Here is an 11,835-nt window from a genome sequence, read left to right as displayed (position 1 = left end):
ACTGTGACACTGCAGGCTCAGGGCACACTCTGACCCTGCAGGGCTCAGGGCACACTGTGACACTGCAGGGCTCAGGGCACACTGTGACACTGCAGGCTCAGGGCACACTGTGACACTGCAGGGCCCAGGGCACACTGTGACACTACAGGACCCAGGGCACACTGTGACACTGCAGGCACAGGGCACACTGTGACACTGCAGGGCTCAGGGCACACTGTGACACTGCAGGGCTCAGGGCACACTGTGACACTGCAGGGCTCAGGGCACACTGTGACACTGCAGAACCCAGGGCACACTGTGACACTGCAGGGCCCAGGGCACACTGTGACACTGCAGGGCCCAGGGCACACTGTGACACTGCAGGGCCCAGGGCACACTGTGACACTACAGGCTCAGGGCACACTGTGACACTGCAGGGCCCAGGGGACACTGTGACACTGCAGGGCCCAGGGCACACTGTGACACTGCAGGGCCCAGGGCACACTGTGACACTGCAGGGCCCAGGGCACACTGTGACACTACAGGCTCAGGGCACACTGTGACACTGCAGGGCCCAGGGGACACTGTGACACTGCAGGCCCAGGGCACACTGTGACACTGCAGGGCCCAGGGCACACTGTGACACTGCAGGGCCCAGGGCACACTGTGACACTGCAGGGCCCAGGGGACACTGTGACACTGCAGGGCCCAGGGGACACTGTGACACTGCAGGGCCCAGGGGACACTGTGACACTGCAGGGCCCAGGGCACACTGTGACACTGCAGGGTCCAGGGACACTGTCACACACACAGAACCACCCAGCCCTGCCCATAGCTCGGCAGCAGCACAGAGGGCACTGCCCACCCCTGGCGCCTCTGGCACCACAAGAGGAGCCCAATTGGCCTCTCTGTGTCCAGCAGCAAAGGCAGACACAGCCCTGGCACAAGGGGCAGCTGCAGATGCTCCTTACTGTGCCCAGCAGGGCACACACACGCACCCCCCGGCACAGCAGGAGGCACATCCAGCTGCTCCTGAGCCAGCACAGGGCACAGCCCCTGTGCCCCTCCAGGCCTTCACAGCTCCCTCTGTCCTGCCATCACCTCGGGCAGCTGCCCTGCACCTCTGGGGCTGCTCCCTGGCATCTCAGCTCCCCTGGGCAGATGGGAGAAGATTCCAGGAGAGGCCTGTGAGGAATCTGGTATATCTTGGGAGATGCAAAATCTACAAAAGAAGAAAACTCATCTTGGGTACCTGCCTTGGAGGAGTCTGGGGATGATACACAGCATTTCATATCCCAAAACCAGAGTTCAGGACTCCAGAAGAAGCCTGGCAGGAATGTGAGGCAGATTCTGGATGACCCAGGAATGACAGAAAGAAGAAAATTTTCTCTGGAAGCATCTCTGGAATTCTTTGGAGAGGGTACCAGGGATTTCAAGTTCCCAGAATAGAGATGAAGGTTTCAGGCAATGTCTGAGAAGGGTCCAGCTCCATCCCAGTAGACACATTTTCCTTACAAAGAGAAGAATCATCTTGATTACCTGCCTTGGATGTTCTAGCCAGGATTTGGAGTTCCTGAGGAAGGGAGGAAAAGACTTCAGGAGATTCCTGGAGGAGTCTCCAGTGGATCCCAGAGGAGAGAGCTACTTCTAAAGAAGCAAAAACACCTCAGGAAGCTTCCCTGGAGGAATCTGGGGCTGCTTCCTGGGAACTCAGGTTCTTCAAGGAGATGTGAGGACTCTGGGACACACCTGGGTTGAGTCTTAGGTGGAGTCCACACAAAAATTTACCTCCAAAGAAGGAAAAACACATTGGAAACCTTCTTTGGAAGATTCTGGCCTTGTGGAGAGCAACTCAGGTCTCAAAACCAGCCCTGAAAAGACTCCCAAGAGAATCCTGGGAGGAGTCTGGGGTGAATCCAGGAGGACGGAGCTTCCTGCAAAAGAGAAAAAAAATCCTCTCAGGCAGCTTCCCTGGAGGAGTCTGGGGCTGCTTCCTGGGATCTCAGCTCCTTAGCAGAGACTTGAAAAGACACCAGGACGTGCCTGGGAGGAGTCTCAGGTAGATGCTGGAACACTGAAAATGCACAAAACCCAAGAAATAATTTTGGGTCCCTGCCATGTAGGTCTCCAGGGCCACCACCCAGGATTTCAGGTGCCCAGGTCAGAGATCAAGACTGCAGGCAATGTCTGAGAAGGCTCCAGCTGGATCCCAGAGGATGCATTTTCCTTCCAAAGAGTAAAAATCAGCTCAGATTCACCTACCCTGGAGCTCTGGGGTTGCTCCCTGGGATCTCAGATCCCTTGAGGGGATGTGAAAAGACTCCAGGAGACACCTGGGAGGAGTCTCAGGTAGATCCTGGAAGATGCAGGTTCTATGGAGACAAATCCTCTGGAGTCTGATTGGAGCAGTGTGGGGCTGTCACCTGGGACATCAAGTTCAACCTCAGAGGAAAAGAACAGGAGATGCCCAAAGGAGTTTCCAGTGGATCCCAAAATAGAGAGGAACTTCCCAAAGGGCAAAACCAACTTGGAAGCTTCCCTGGAGGAGTCTGGGACTGTTATCTGGGATTTCAGATTCCAAAGTCAGGGACTGAGGCTCCGAGAGATGCCTGGGAGGAGTCTCAGGTGCATCCTGGAAGATGGAATTGCCAGGAAAAAATGATAACTCATCTCAGGTACCTGCCCTGGAGGAGTCTGGGGCTGTTCCCTGGGATCTCCTCTGCCCTGAGGAGGGGGCAGGGGAGGGGCTGGGCCTGGGCCGGGGAATGAACTGGAGAAGAATCAGGAAATTGTTGTTTAATCTACTTATTCTTCCTGTGTGGAAACCAGAGGCTTAATATGATGGAGGGAGGTAAAAATCGCATGAAATGACAACTTTGAGGACTCTGTCTATGGTGTAGTAATTGTTTATAGCAAGTAGAATTATTAATTAGAAGTAATAGAGTTAACAGAATTATTACTCTATTCATCCATTAATGTGTTTCCATAGAATTGTACCCAGTACAATCATTGTACCTGTTCCTGGTCATTCCCTGGGGACTTATAAAAGATCAGGTGACCTTGATGGGACATAAAGGAGGGGAGTCCAAAATCCAGGGAATATCTGAGTGGAAATGGCCTCAGGTTGTTCCAGGGCAGGTTTAGATGGATATCAGGAAAATGTTTCCATGCAAAGTGTTTTCCAGCCCTGGCCCAGGGCAGTGGTGGAGTCCCCATCCCTGGAGGTGCCCAAGGACACGTGTGGAGGTGGCACTTTGGGACGTGGTTTGTTGGTGGCCGTGGCAGGGGTGGGTAAATGGTTGGATTTAATGACTTCAGAGGGTTTTTCCAGCCCCGACCACTGGAGGGTCATGAACAGGAGATGGTCGTGGCCATGAGATGATCGTGGCCATGATGTCATCAGACTCATGAGATGACAACGGCCACGACTAGGAAGTGATAAAAGCCATGAGATGGCCATGACTGTCACCATTAGGTGTCCCCAAGTTTCCCCTGAGGTGACTATGACACCAAGATACCCCTTCAGCCCCTTCCCCAGCTCCAGGATGCCCCTGGACACCTTTATCCTGCCCCAATACCCTCCTGCAACCCTTTTCCTGGCCACCCCACCTTTCCCATTTTTTGGCAATGGGATCCCCTGCACCCACTTCCCCAAGACCCACTCACCTGCAACTCCTTTTCCAGCTATCCCACCGCCCCCAGTCTCTGGATCATGTTTCCTTGACACCATGGACTACCCATGCCCCATTCTCGGCCACTTCAGGTCACCTCACCCTCAGCCCTGCCTTTCCTTGACTCCAGGACCCCCTGAAGCCCCTTTCCTGGCTTTCCCTGTTCCCCTCCTTCCTTGACCCTGGGACCACCCCAACTCCCAAATCTCTGTGTCTCCCCAGTTCTCCATCCCTGGCACTGCCCACACGTGGCTCTGGCAGAGCCTGTGTCACAACCCACTCGGGAGACACCAAAACAGGTTCTTTTCCTCAGGGATCCCTTGGAGTGGATGAAGGAGAAACACCACTGGAGAACAGGGGTTTAACCACAGAGCCTGGAAGTTCAGCCCAGCCCAGCCTGGGGGTCCCACAATATGTGGTCATCAAGGGGGTTCCAAGAAGGTCTCAGGTGATTCCTGGGAGGATCCAGGGCAATTCCCAGAGACTGCCCATTTTCCTCCCGCTGTGCTCTCTCAGTCATTTTTGTGTCTCCTAACCTGCACCACCAGGAGGTGTTGGTGAAATCACAAATGGGTGGGACCCCATCCCACCCCTCCAATCCTCATCCCACCCTTCCCAATTCCATCCTACCCTACCCAGGCCCCAGCCCTCCCAAGCTCAATCCCAACCCTCTCAAACACTATCCCATCCCTCCCAAACCCCATCTCACCCCATTCCACCTTCTCAAACCCCACCCCAAACCTCCTGGCCATTAAAGCCCCTTCTTTGGTTGCTGGCACCCTATTAGTAGGTGGGGTTTGGTGGGCTGGAGGATCAAGCCATTTTGAGGTGGGATCAAAGCTCTTCCCACAGTCGGGGCACTCGTGGGGCTTCCCTTACTGATGGGTCCGTTGGTGCTTGGTCAAGGCAGAGCTCTGGGTAAAGCTGTTCCCACAGTCCCCACACCTGTAAGGCCTCTCCCCAGTGTGGATCTTCTTATGGCGGTTCAGGTTGGAGCTCCAGCTGAAGCTCTTCCCACATTCGAAGCACTCATAGGGCCTCTCACCCGTGTGTACCCGTTGGTGCAAGAAGTAGTTGGAGCTCTCTCTGAAGCTCTTCCCACATTCCAGGCAGTTGTAGAGCTTCTTGCTGGTGTGGAGTCGCTGCTGCATCACCAGATTTGAGCTCTGGCTGAAGCTCCATCCTTCCTGGGACAGGGTGGGCTCTTCTGCCTTGGAAAACTCTGGATTGGGTTTAGAGCCCCTCCTATTCCTGAGGGATCTCCGTGGCTTTTCTTCCCCATTGACTTCCTGCACTGTGGAGCTGCTCAAAACAGCCTCTGCCACCAGGTTCTGCTGGGGGGATTTGTCCTCCGTGCTCCCCGTGCTCAGCTCGGGGCCTGGGGCAGGAAGGAACAAGGACACTCAGGGCATTTGCCTCCGGCCCACAGGGAAGGCCAAGGACATCCCCCCAAACCCGGCCCCGGCAGGACGGCGTCGGCAGCGGGGTTGTCCTGCAGCCTGGGCCATGCTGGGCTGGAAGACACAGCACAAGAGAGGGGCAAAGGGGAACTGACTTCCTCCCCACCTGCCTGGGGGTCCTGGGGCATCTTCCTCTTCCTCACAGCCTCCTCCTCCATCTGGCCAAGCTTTGGAAAGGAAAAATCCTGGGGTTTTTTGGAAAAAAACAAGGTGTGAGTGTCTTGAGTTGTGGGTTCCTCCTGCCCCAATCCATCTCTAGAACTCACTGGGCTACTTATGGCCATGAAACCCTCCAAAACACCAGGATTCAGCTCAGAAAACCCTCCTAGGAGCTCCTTCTCTTTGGCCTCTCTACTTTGGGGTTCTGGGTGTCTCTCCTGTCCTGGCTGCTGGGGGTCTCCTGTGTATTGGGGGTCCTGCCTCTCCAGGGTCCCCGCCCTCTCCAGGCTGCCGGGGCTCCAGGATCCCCGCTGTCTTGGTTTGGGATAAGCAACTGCCAACCCCCCCAAGCACAAGAGAGAAAAGCCTCCCTCCTACCACCAGGGAAAGGGAGGAAAAGAGAGCGGAAAGGAAAAAAACACTTCAAACCATGTTTATACTAAAACTACATATATTTTTCACAGAAAGAAAGAGACAATTAGAAGAGAGTACAAATATTCACTCACACAAGTCTGCAACAACACAGTCCCCACTTCTTAACGAACACACAAATTCTACTGTCTTAACTACACATTACTTAAGAAAAGACTTATTCCCCAGGGAGACAAACTCAAGCAGAAAGGAGAGACCCAGAATAACACATTTTACTTTCCTGAGACACCCTGTGAGCCAGTGGTGGGCCTGGACCTCTCCATTCCCCCTGGGGCAGCATCGTATGTCCTCCCAAGAGGAGGGCTGAGAAGCAACTGCCTTAACCACTCCCACACTGGTTCCTCCTTCCCTGGAGATGATGTCATAATGTGGTATGGAATACAAAATTACTGGCTAGAAGAGGTCAGCTATTAGCTCAGCCCAGCTCAAGTCAGGTGACAGCTTCGGCCTAGTCCAAACTTCAGAGCCCAAATCTAGGTCCACCTAGGTGAACCCATAACACCCCTACCTGACCATTCCTGTTTTTTCAGCTCCCAAGCTCCCATTTCTTTGACTCCAGGATCCCTCTGACTCCCCTTTTCCCACCCATCCCACATCTCCCAGACTCCACACTCCCTTTTCCTTTAACCTGGCACCCTCTGCACCCCCCAGTAATCTTTCCCCACCTCCAGTCTTGCCTTTACTTCACCTTGGGCCCCTCTTGCTCCCACAATTCCAGGCACTGGGACGAACCTGCATCCCCTCATCCTGCACCAATACTCACCTGCACCCCCTTTCCTTGGGATCCCACTTCTTCCAGTCCCCAGACCCCTCTTTTTCTTGACTCTGGTAGTCCACACACCTTCATTTCCCAGACCACCGACCCTCCCCTTTTGGAACACTGGGGGACAATTTGAACCCCTTTTTCTGGCTGTACTGGGTGTCCTTACCCCAAGACCCTCTTTCTCCAACATGAGGGATCCCTGGAATCCCTTTCCTGGGCACAGGATCTCCTTGGACTCCCCATCCCCCTTCTCCAACCCCCTACAGGCCCCCCTTTCCTTGGCCCTGCGAACCCTGAAAATCCCCTTTCCCAGCACTGTGTGCCCCCTGCACCTCACAGATTCAGCCCAAAACACCAAGATTCAGCAATAAAAAAAAGTCATGCCAGAAGTTCGCCCTCTCCAGTCTTTCCACTTTGGGCTTTAGGGGGTCTCCTCTGTTTGGGCTGCTGGGGGTCCCATGTGTATTGGGGTCAAGCTCCCCAACCTGCCAATGAAGGGCCTGACCCAGGCACAACAACCTCCCCAAGGGGGGTCCCCGCATCCCTCCGCCGACCAAAGGGCTCTGCAAGGAACCAACACCGGGACCCCCAAAAACATCTCCCAGGGACCCCCAGAAGCCCTCAAGGGGCATTCCCAGCTCAGCTTTGGGGTCTCTCCAGCCACAACCGTCCCCCTGAACACAACCCAATCCCCCAGAGCCTCCCCAGGCTATTTGGGGCTCGGCTCGGGGGTCCCACAGCACTTTGTCGGGGCCCTTTGCCGTCCCCGTGTGCAGCTCCGGCCCCGCCCCGCGGCAGCCCCAGCGCGGGCTCCAAGGAGCGGCACATCCTGGTGCCCTTGGGGGCTTTGTCCGGGCCCATCCCGGCTCTCGTGTTCCATGGCACAGCCCTTACAGCCCTTGGTGGGGCAGCGGGGGCACTGTGGAGTTTGGGGGGGCCCTTCTCTTTCCCATCCTGTTCTCCCGCTCACCCGAGAGTTCGCCGCGTGCTCCCGGAGAGCCGGACAAAGAAGGAGGAAGAGGAAGAGGAGGAGCGTGGGTATCCCCACCCCTTCGCCCGAGGGTGTTCCTGTGTCGGCCCCACCCATCCCATCGGCAGGGCGGGCCCGGCGGCCTGGCCACAGCAGGTTTGGGAGCAGGTGTGGGCGCCGTGGTGAGAGAGAACAGGTTTACCCGCCCGCAGCCAACCCCATGTCTCCCAGGCAAGGGAGGGAGAGCCGCGGGGGAAATAGGCCTGCCGGAGAAAGCAGGTCTACCCACCGAGCTTGGAGAGAACAGGTCTGCCAGCTGGGCTGGAGGAGAGAGAACAGGTCCATCCGCTGGACTGAGAAAGAACAGGTCAAATCGCCGGACTAAGAGAGACCACGTCTACCCGCCGTGCTAAACTTGTCTACCCACCGGAGTGAGATCAGGTCTACCCTCCGGTCTGAGCGAGAACAGCTCTACCAGCTGGATTAAGACCAGGTGTACCCGTAGGGTTTAGAGAGAACAGGTCTACCCGCTGTGCTGACATGGCCTGCCAGTCTGTGCGGGACTGAGAGAGAACAGGTCTACCCAACCATCCTAATACGGGCCGGTGGAGTCACCAGGTGTACCCGCCGGGCTTGGAGAGAACAGGTCTGCCTGCTAGACTGGGCAAGAGAACAGATCTCCCGGCTGGACTGAGGTGTGCCCGCCGTGCTCAAAGAACAAGGCTACCCGCTGAAGTTAGAACAGGTCTACCGGCCAGGTTTAAAACGTTTACCCATCGGGTTTAGAGAGAACAGGTCTACCTGCCGATGCTACCAGAGGTTACCGGCAGGACTGAGAGAGAGAACAGGTCTACCCGGTCTCTCCTAATACAGGTGGGTCTCCCGGCAACCCAGACAGGGGGGAACCCAGAAGTCAAAATTGAAAAGACCAGAGAAAGGGAACTTGTGGGAAAGATTATTTTGCCTTAATCTCCATATTTTGGGGTGGGTTTTGGCTGAATCTTGATGTTTTGCAGTTTTTAGTATTTGTGAGGGGGTTTTTTTTGCCTAAATCTCGGTGTTTTGGAGCTTTTTATGGACACCAGATGCCTGGTGACTTGTAGGGATGGGGAGCAGGGAGGGGTGTTAGCGGAGGTGGGGGACCCCTGGCAGTCTGGAGAGGGGGGAGTGTGGAAAAAGGGGAGCTCCAGGACCCCCCAGGACACTGAAACAGGGGCCAGGAGAAGGGGGAACCTGCACAGTGGGGACCCCTGTGTATTCAGGTGTGATGAGATGCCATTATTTTTGGTCCATGTCTGCCCTTGCCGCCTGCCAAGTGATAGAAAACAAGAACTTATAATAAGGACTTGGGCCTTGAAGGAGAAACATCTTGTGTACCCTGAGACAGGTTTGTAGCTTGAACTTTTAACGGTGTCTGGTTTCAGCCTGGAATCCCCATGAACCCTCCCTGCAACAACTGGTCAAGGAACCTTAAAGGTAATTAACAGTGAACTAATTTTCCAGCAAAAATGCACAATTTTAAAGGCAATTCTCTCAGAGTAGCTCTCATTTATTTTACAAAGATTTGAACTTACTGAAAATTGCACTGAGCTTTCCTTGTGTATCAAAAGAATTAGAAAATAAGGAAAATAATTTTATGAAACATGCAAAAGATTTTTTCTGGGTGTTGTGATAGTCTGAATGCTGATGTGCAAGTTATAACAATATATAATTACAATAATATTGTCAAATACTATTATAAATAATATAATAATACTGAGGAAATTAATGCATAAAATTGACTTTTTGAGTACTGAGAGCACTTGAAAAATAATTTGGTATTTATACAGGTAATGAAAACACTGACACTGTTTCACTAAACCAGCCCTAAAACAGCTCTACAACCAGACTTAAAACCAGCCATGAACCAGCTCTTAACACGTATTAAAACCAGCTCTAGACCAGGACTAAACTAAAAATAAGTAAGCCCTAAAACCAGACGTAAATGAGCCCTCAACCAGCTCTAAAACCAGGCTTAAAACCAGCCCTAAACCAGCTATAAAACCATCCCTATAACAAAACCAAAAACCAGCCCCAAACCAGCCCTAAACGTGTGATCTAAATAACTTTTGAACCTCCAAGTCTAAAATTACAGTTCATGCATCAGCTTTTGTCCCCTGAGGTTTCTGGTTGTAACAACAGTGTAACTGGGTGTGCAGCTTGAGGATTGATTAATCCTGGTTAATATTTACACCCTGGACCTTCTCATGATTGGAGCTACCTAAGACTAAACACACATATTTTTGAGTTTTCTTCCTGTCACACAGAAATAAAACTGTGGAACTCAATCCCTCAATTATCCTTTTTCATTGGCACATTACAGCTATGAGACACCATCCCAAAATGTGGCGGGACAGATTTTAATGCCACACTTTTCAGTACTTTCAACTGGGGTGAGGGACTGTAGCAGGTGTAATAAGATATAATTATAATGTAAAATGCTATAATAAAGAATATAATAATTCTGATAAATTAATGTCTCAAATTGACTTTTTGAGTGCTGAGAGCACTTGAAAACTAATTTGCTATCTACACCGGTATTGAAAACCAGCCCTAAAACACCTAAAACCACCCCTAAACCAGTCCTTAAACCAGCCCTCAACCAACACTAAACCAGAAATAAGTGAGTCCTAAGGCAGCCCTAAATCAGCTCTTAACACAGCCCTAAAGCCAGACTGAAAACCAGCCCTAAAACAGCCCAACACCAGCTCTAAATTAGCTCAAAATCCAGCCTAAAAGCAGCCGTAAACCCAGCCCTAAACTGGCAGGGGGTTGGAACTGGATCCAAGTCCAGAGGAGGAGTTGGGTTTTTAACTAATTCCTCAAGCTCAGTTCACAGAATCACGGGATTGCTTAGGTTGGAAGGGCCGTTAAAGCTCATCCCTTTCCAAGCCCTGCTGTGGGCAGGGACACCTTCCACTAGCCCAGGTTATTGGCATGTTTTCCTCTTTCCAAGCACTGAAGGATTTACAAGATTTCCAAATCAAACCTTTGAGTCTCCAAAGTCTTGGCTTTGACTCTCCAGAAAGTGCCCAAAAGCTGCAGAACTGACTGTTGGGTGTGACCCTTCCCCCCTAACCAGGCAGGTCATTTGGGGGTCGGAAATGGTTTGCAGGGGCTGGGTGAAAGTTTGGGGGGTCTGTGCGGTGTTTTGGGGGTCTCGGGGAGGGTCTTGGGGTTTTAGGGGGGGGGGGGGGTGTCTGGGGTGTTTTGAGTGGCTCTATCAGGTCCAGGAGGGGATTTGGGGCATCCTGGGGGAGTTTTGGGGGTCCCAGGTGAGGGTTTCGGGATCTCAGGGTGTTTTTGGGGGGTGGTGGACGGACATGAGGGCGGTCCCGGGGTGGGGGAAGGGGCTTACCCGGCTTCTCCACCTTCACCGTCACGGCCCAATCGGCGCGGAGGGTCCCGAGAAGAAGGAGCTCCTGGAAAGGGAACGGGGAAAGCTCCAGGACACGGGAGGGAAAAACCGCACAAGTCCCTTCCCGCCTCCCCCACATCCGGGTCTCCGGCCGTCACTACGCAGGCGCGCACTCCGCTTCACTCCCGGCCCGTCCTACTGCGCGGTGGGTGGGAACGAAGAGTGACGGAGGAAATGTCCAATGGACGCTCAGCGTCGATGAATGACAGTAACAGCAGCTAATAGGAGCTCGACATCTCCAACAGCTCCGCCCCGTTAGCCCCGCCTAGTTTTCTTTGGGCGAAACTTTCCCGACGGCCACGATCGGCGGCAGGGCCAGACGGGGCCGGGCAGGGCCAGACAGGGCCGGGCAGGGGCCGGGCAGGGACAGACGGGGCCGGGCATGGACAGAGACGGGGCCGGGGCAGGGAGAGACGGGGCCGGGCAGGGACAGACAGGGCCGGGCAGGGGCCGGACATGATCGGTCAGGTCCGCCCCGGTGCCCCGGGCGCTCCCCCCACCGCAGCCTCCGCTCCGCCGCTGCCGGGCCGGCCCTGGCGCTGGGTCGGGCCCCGCGGGCTCTGCTGCTGCTGTCGAGGGCCGAGGGAGCTGCGAGCGGGGCCGGGCTCGGCGCTCCCAAAGGGTGGGCAGGGAGGGGATGCGGGGGGCACAGGGGAGGCCGGGGGGGTCCCTGCGAGCCCAGAAGGAGCAGCGAGTGCCCTGGGGAGCCGCCGAGATGCTGCCCGGGCTCTGCGAGCAGATGGATCCGGGCCGGCTGAGGAGGGAGCTGCGGGACAGCTCGGGGGGGGGGGGGAGGCGGGGGCCCTGTCTGGGGGCGGGACCCACGAAAACCGCTCTCCCTCCCTCTGCGAGCGGGCAGGGCAGGGAAAATCCAACGGAAAGCTCGGGAGTTGGGACGGGGAGCGGGAGAGATCCCTCCCCGAGCACCATCCCGGGCAAATCAG

General features: G+C 54.7%; 1 protein-coding gene across 1 annotated transcript; it reads right to left on the bottom strand.

The window, feature by feature from the left end:
- Positions 1 to 644: 644 nt before the first annotated feature.
- On the bottom strand, positions 645 to 10,969 carry LOC139684156 (zinc finger protein with KRAB and SCAN domains 1-like). Its single transcript, XM_071579759.1, has 4 exons — positions 10,832 to 10,969; positions 5,217 to 5,295; positions 4,596 to 5,028; positions 645 to 1,913 (listed from the first exon to the last, which is right to left on the bottom strand). The coding sequence occupies exons 2-4, from the start codon at positions 5,266 to 5,268 to the stop codon at positions 1,832 to 1,834; spliced, it is 567 nt and encodes a 188-aa protein (XP_071435860.1). The 5' UTR covers positions 5,269 to 5,295; positions 10,832 to 10,969; the 3' UTR covers positions 645 to 1,831.
- Positions 10,970 to 11,835: the final 866 nt, after the last annotated feature.

This window comes from Pithys albifrons, chromosome 32 (assembly GCF_047495875.1).
Source record: "Pithys albifrons albifrons isolate INPA30051 chromosome 32, PitAlb_v1, whole genome shotgun sequence".
Lineage (NCBI taxonomy): Eukaryota > Metazoa > Chordata > Aves > Passeriformes > Thamnophilidae > Pithys > Pithys albifrons.
This window is presented reverse-complemented; position numbering and strand designations above follow the sequence as displayed.

Bases quoted from the DNA above. Each gene is read 5' to 3' on its own strand.
- LOC139684156 (XM_071579759.1), bottom strand. From the start codon at position 5,268: ATGGAGGAGGAGGCTGTGAGGAAGAGGAAGATGCCCCAGGACCCCCAG. The intron at 5,029-5,216 runs GTGGGGAGGAAG...TTCCTGCCCCAG, and splicing joins GCCCCAGGACCCCCAGGCAG to GCCCCGAGCTGAGCACGGGG. The intron at 1,914-4,595 runs GTGTGGGGACTG...TCTCTTTTGCAG, and splicing joins ACTGGGGAGAGGCCTTACAG to GAAGCTCCGTCCTCCTGGAT.